Source organism: Mastomys coucha, unplaced genomic scaffold (genome assembly GCF_008632895.1).
Source record: "Mastomys coucha isolate ucsf_1 unplaced genomic scaffold, UCSF_Mcou_1 pScaffold20, whole genome shotgun sequence".
Taxonomy (NCBI): domain Eukaryota; kingdom Metazoa; phylum Chordata; class Mammalia; order Rodentia; family Muridae; genus Mastomys; species Mastomys coucha.
The window spans coordinates 79,916,967-79,920,252 of NW_022196903.1; the positions used below are offsets into that span (position 1 = coordinate 79,916,967).

The 3,286-nt window shown below is 42.1% G+C and overlaps 1 protein-coding gene across 5 annotated transcripts in view; it reads left to right on the plus strand.

The window, feature by feature from the left end:
* Tia1 (TIA1 cytotoxic granule associated RNA binding protein) overlaps positions 1 to 3,286 on the plus strand; it is a 32,023-nt gene that overhangs the window by 13,185 nt on the left and 15,552 nt on the right. For 4 of the 5 annotated variants that reach the window (XR_004122102.1, XM_031382430.1, XM_031382427.1 and 1 more), the window contains exon 3: positions 536 to 634. Coding sequence is in view for 3 of the 5 variants with exons in the window: in XM_031382430.1 (XP_031238290.1) it covers positions 536 to 634 (99 nt within the window). In the remaining 2 variants the exon portion in view is untranslated. Of the gene's footprint in view, positions 1 to 535; positions 635 to 3,286 lie in introns of those variants that run through there. The other variant, XM_031382429.1, reaches the window with a different exon arrangement.

Consider the following 3,286-nt stretch of genomic DNA (forward strand, 5'->3'; position numbering starts at 1 on the left):
AAAAAAAAAAAAAAAAAAAAAAAAAGAGTAGTCTGGAGAAGATTAGTTTAGATTTTCTATTGTTCCACAAATTAGAAGCAGGGTTGGAGTGTGCCTTATAGAAGAGCATTGCTATAATGGCTCTAAGGCTCTGGGTTTGATCCATAGCACTGCAAGAAGAAACAAAAAGGGACCTATGAAATAATCATACTTGGTATTTCCATGTTTTGGGTTTTTAGTTTTTGGTGTGTGTTTGTCTGATTGTTTTTCGAGACAGGGTTTCTCTGTGTTGCCTAGGCTCTCCTGGAACTCACTCTGTGTACCAGGCTGGCCTCAAACTCAGAGATCCGCCTACCTACAGATGCTAGGATTAAAGGCCTGTGCTACCATCACCTGGCTCTGGTATTTCCTTTTTTATCTGAGAATGTACTTACGGAATGAGTAAGTCATTCTCCATGCCTTGCTAACTGTAGAAGTTTATATGGTGAAGGGGAAATTTTTATTTTAAATGGAAGAGTAAAACTCACAACTGACTTATGAACTTCTTCTCCAACAGACGGCAGGAAATGACCCGTACTGTTTTGTGGAGTTCCATGAGCATCGCCATGCAGCTGCAGCCCTGGCTGCTATGAATGGGCGGAAGATAATGGGTAAGGTAAGCTGTCGGGATTTTATGGAAGGTGACTTGCACTGGAAAACATTTTTCTTTCTCATCTTCCTGCTTCTGCCTCTCAGGTGGGACTACAAGTTATGCCACCACACCCAATTTTATGCATTTTGTGGGGTGGAACCAGGGCTTTGAACAGTACTCCACAACAGAGCTACATACCCAGGTCTTGGAATAGAAAGTTTTAAATTGGATTTTACCTTGTTTCTGTTTTAGAACCATTATGTTCTCTTTGTGACAAAGGGTCAGCCACAAAGGAGCTGGAGAGATGGCTTGGCATTAAGAACATTGGCTATTCCAGAGGACCTGAGTTTGAGCCTTGCACTTCGTGGTAGCTCACAATTAGCTGTAACACCAGTCATAGGGGATCTAATGTTTTCTTCTTGCCTTTGAGGATACTACACATACATGATGCACAGATTTACATGTAGGCAAAACACCCATACATAAATAAATAAAAATTTAAATGAAAAAAAAAGGAGTTCAGCATAGTGGCACATACGTTGTTTCTGATTCTTTGTAAATTTCATATATGTTCCCCAAACCTACTCACCACACCTTCCTTCCATACACCCTCCACCCTTGGAACCTTACCCTCAAAAGAAAAAAAAAACAACAAAACAAAAACATTAGAGCTGGGCAGTGGTGGCACACACCTTTAACCCCAGCACTTGGGAGGCAGAGGCAGGTGGATTTCTGAGTTCAAGGCCAGCCTGGTCTAAAAGAATGAGTTCCAGAACAGCCAGGACATACAGAGAAACCCTGTCTCAAAAAACCAAAAAACAAAAAAAACAAAAACAAAAAAAAAAAAAACAAAAACATTAAAAGAAAAAAACATCTCACTATGGAAGCTATGGTATATGTCACACAGTGTTCCTTTTGCCAAAACAGCTTTACTTGCAAATATTCATTACAATGATCATTGGTGTGGTTTGAGGACTCTGGATTCTGCTACTCTATCAATACTGGATCTTCACTAGGACTCCTCTTGGATATCCTATTGTTAGAGATCCTGCAGCTTTTGTTCTACAGAACCAGTCCCTTCATCTATCCCAGCAGTTCACAGATAGGATAGATGTTGGAGTGGGCCAACTCAAGGCCCATATCTGAGCCTGGCAGTGGCTGTGTTTTTCAGCCTTCGAGCTAACTCTCCTTTACCAGGGCCACCAGGGCTAGCTCTTCAGCTTGGCCTGGATTAGGAGCACGGTCAACTCTCCTGCTTGTAGCCAAAAGTCAGGACTGGCTCCCTGCTCTCACACATTCAGGGCTGGCTCTCAGGGCCAGCTTGCCCTCCATGACCAGGTGAGGTTTGGGGCCTAGCTTTTTAATCACAACAGTCAGGAAACAGAAGAAGGCAGATTTCTATGAGTTCAAGGCCAGCCAATACTACATAGTGTTGAATGAATGAAAGATGGAAAGAAGCAAACAAACTAGGCTAAAGCCTCTAGAAACCAGAGACCTATGTTAACTCCTTTTCTCCATGGCGCTGTGCACATGCTAAGTACCAGATAGTTATGGGACTACTCAAATTTGGATGAAATGTAACAGTAATATGGAATACTAATGGAGAGGAACCCAGGGGAAATGGATGGATAACTTTAAATTGTGGCTTGGAGTGGTGGTGCACAACTTTAATCTAGCACTAGGGAAGCAGAGGCAGGTGGATCTCTTGAGTTTGAGGCCAGCCTGGTCTACAAAAGGAATTATAGGACCATATAAGACTATTCAGGACAGTAAGAATGACATAATGAGACCATGTCTCAAAAAAATAAAATAAAAAAACAAAACAGAACCAAAAGGTTAAAAAAAAGTTATTTGTACATTAGCAGAAATGTGCAAAGATTAGGATTTGTCAAATATACCTAAATTAGCTGGACCTACATTCTTAGGCAAGAGAATTGCTAGTTGAAAGCTTGCCTAGGCTATAGAGTGGCTTGAAGCTTAGCCTGGCTGACTTGGTAACTCATCTTAAAGTAATATGCAGAAAGGAGCAGAGCCAAAAATGCTGCCCAGTGGTAGATTGCTTGCTTGTATACTATTTGTGAAGCTTTAGGTTTAATCCCTAGACCTAGCCCACTCTCTCCAAAAAAGAAAGGATGAAACACATGTTGGTTATATCGAGAGCTCAGTGAACACACTTGATGCTCTTCCAAAAGATCTGAACGTGATTCCCAGCACCCACATGATAGCTCACAATCATCTATAACTCTAATTCCTGGGGATCCATTGCCCTCTTTGGCTTCTTTACAGGTGTGCATATCTGGTAGTCAGTACAAATGTGCATAGACATAAATTAAGGCAAAACACCTATACACATAAATAAAATAAATCTTAAAAAAGAACAGAACGGGGCTGGCGAGATGGCTCAGCGGGTAAGAGCACTGACTGCTCTTCCAAAGGTCCTGAGTTCGGGTCCCAGCAACCACATGGTGGCTCACAACCACCCGTAATGAGATCGGACGCCCTCTTCTGGTGCATCTGAAGGCAGCTACAGTAAATTACACAGGAGCGAGCGGACCAGAGCCAGCGGGCCGGAGCCAGCAGGACCAGCAGAAGTCCTGAAATCAACAGCAGCCACATATGATAACTCACAGCTACAGTGTACTCATACACATAAAATAAATAAAAATAAATCTTTAA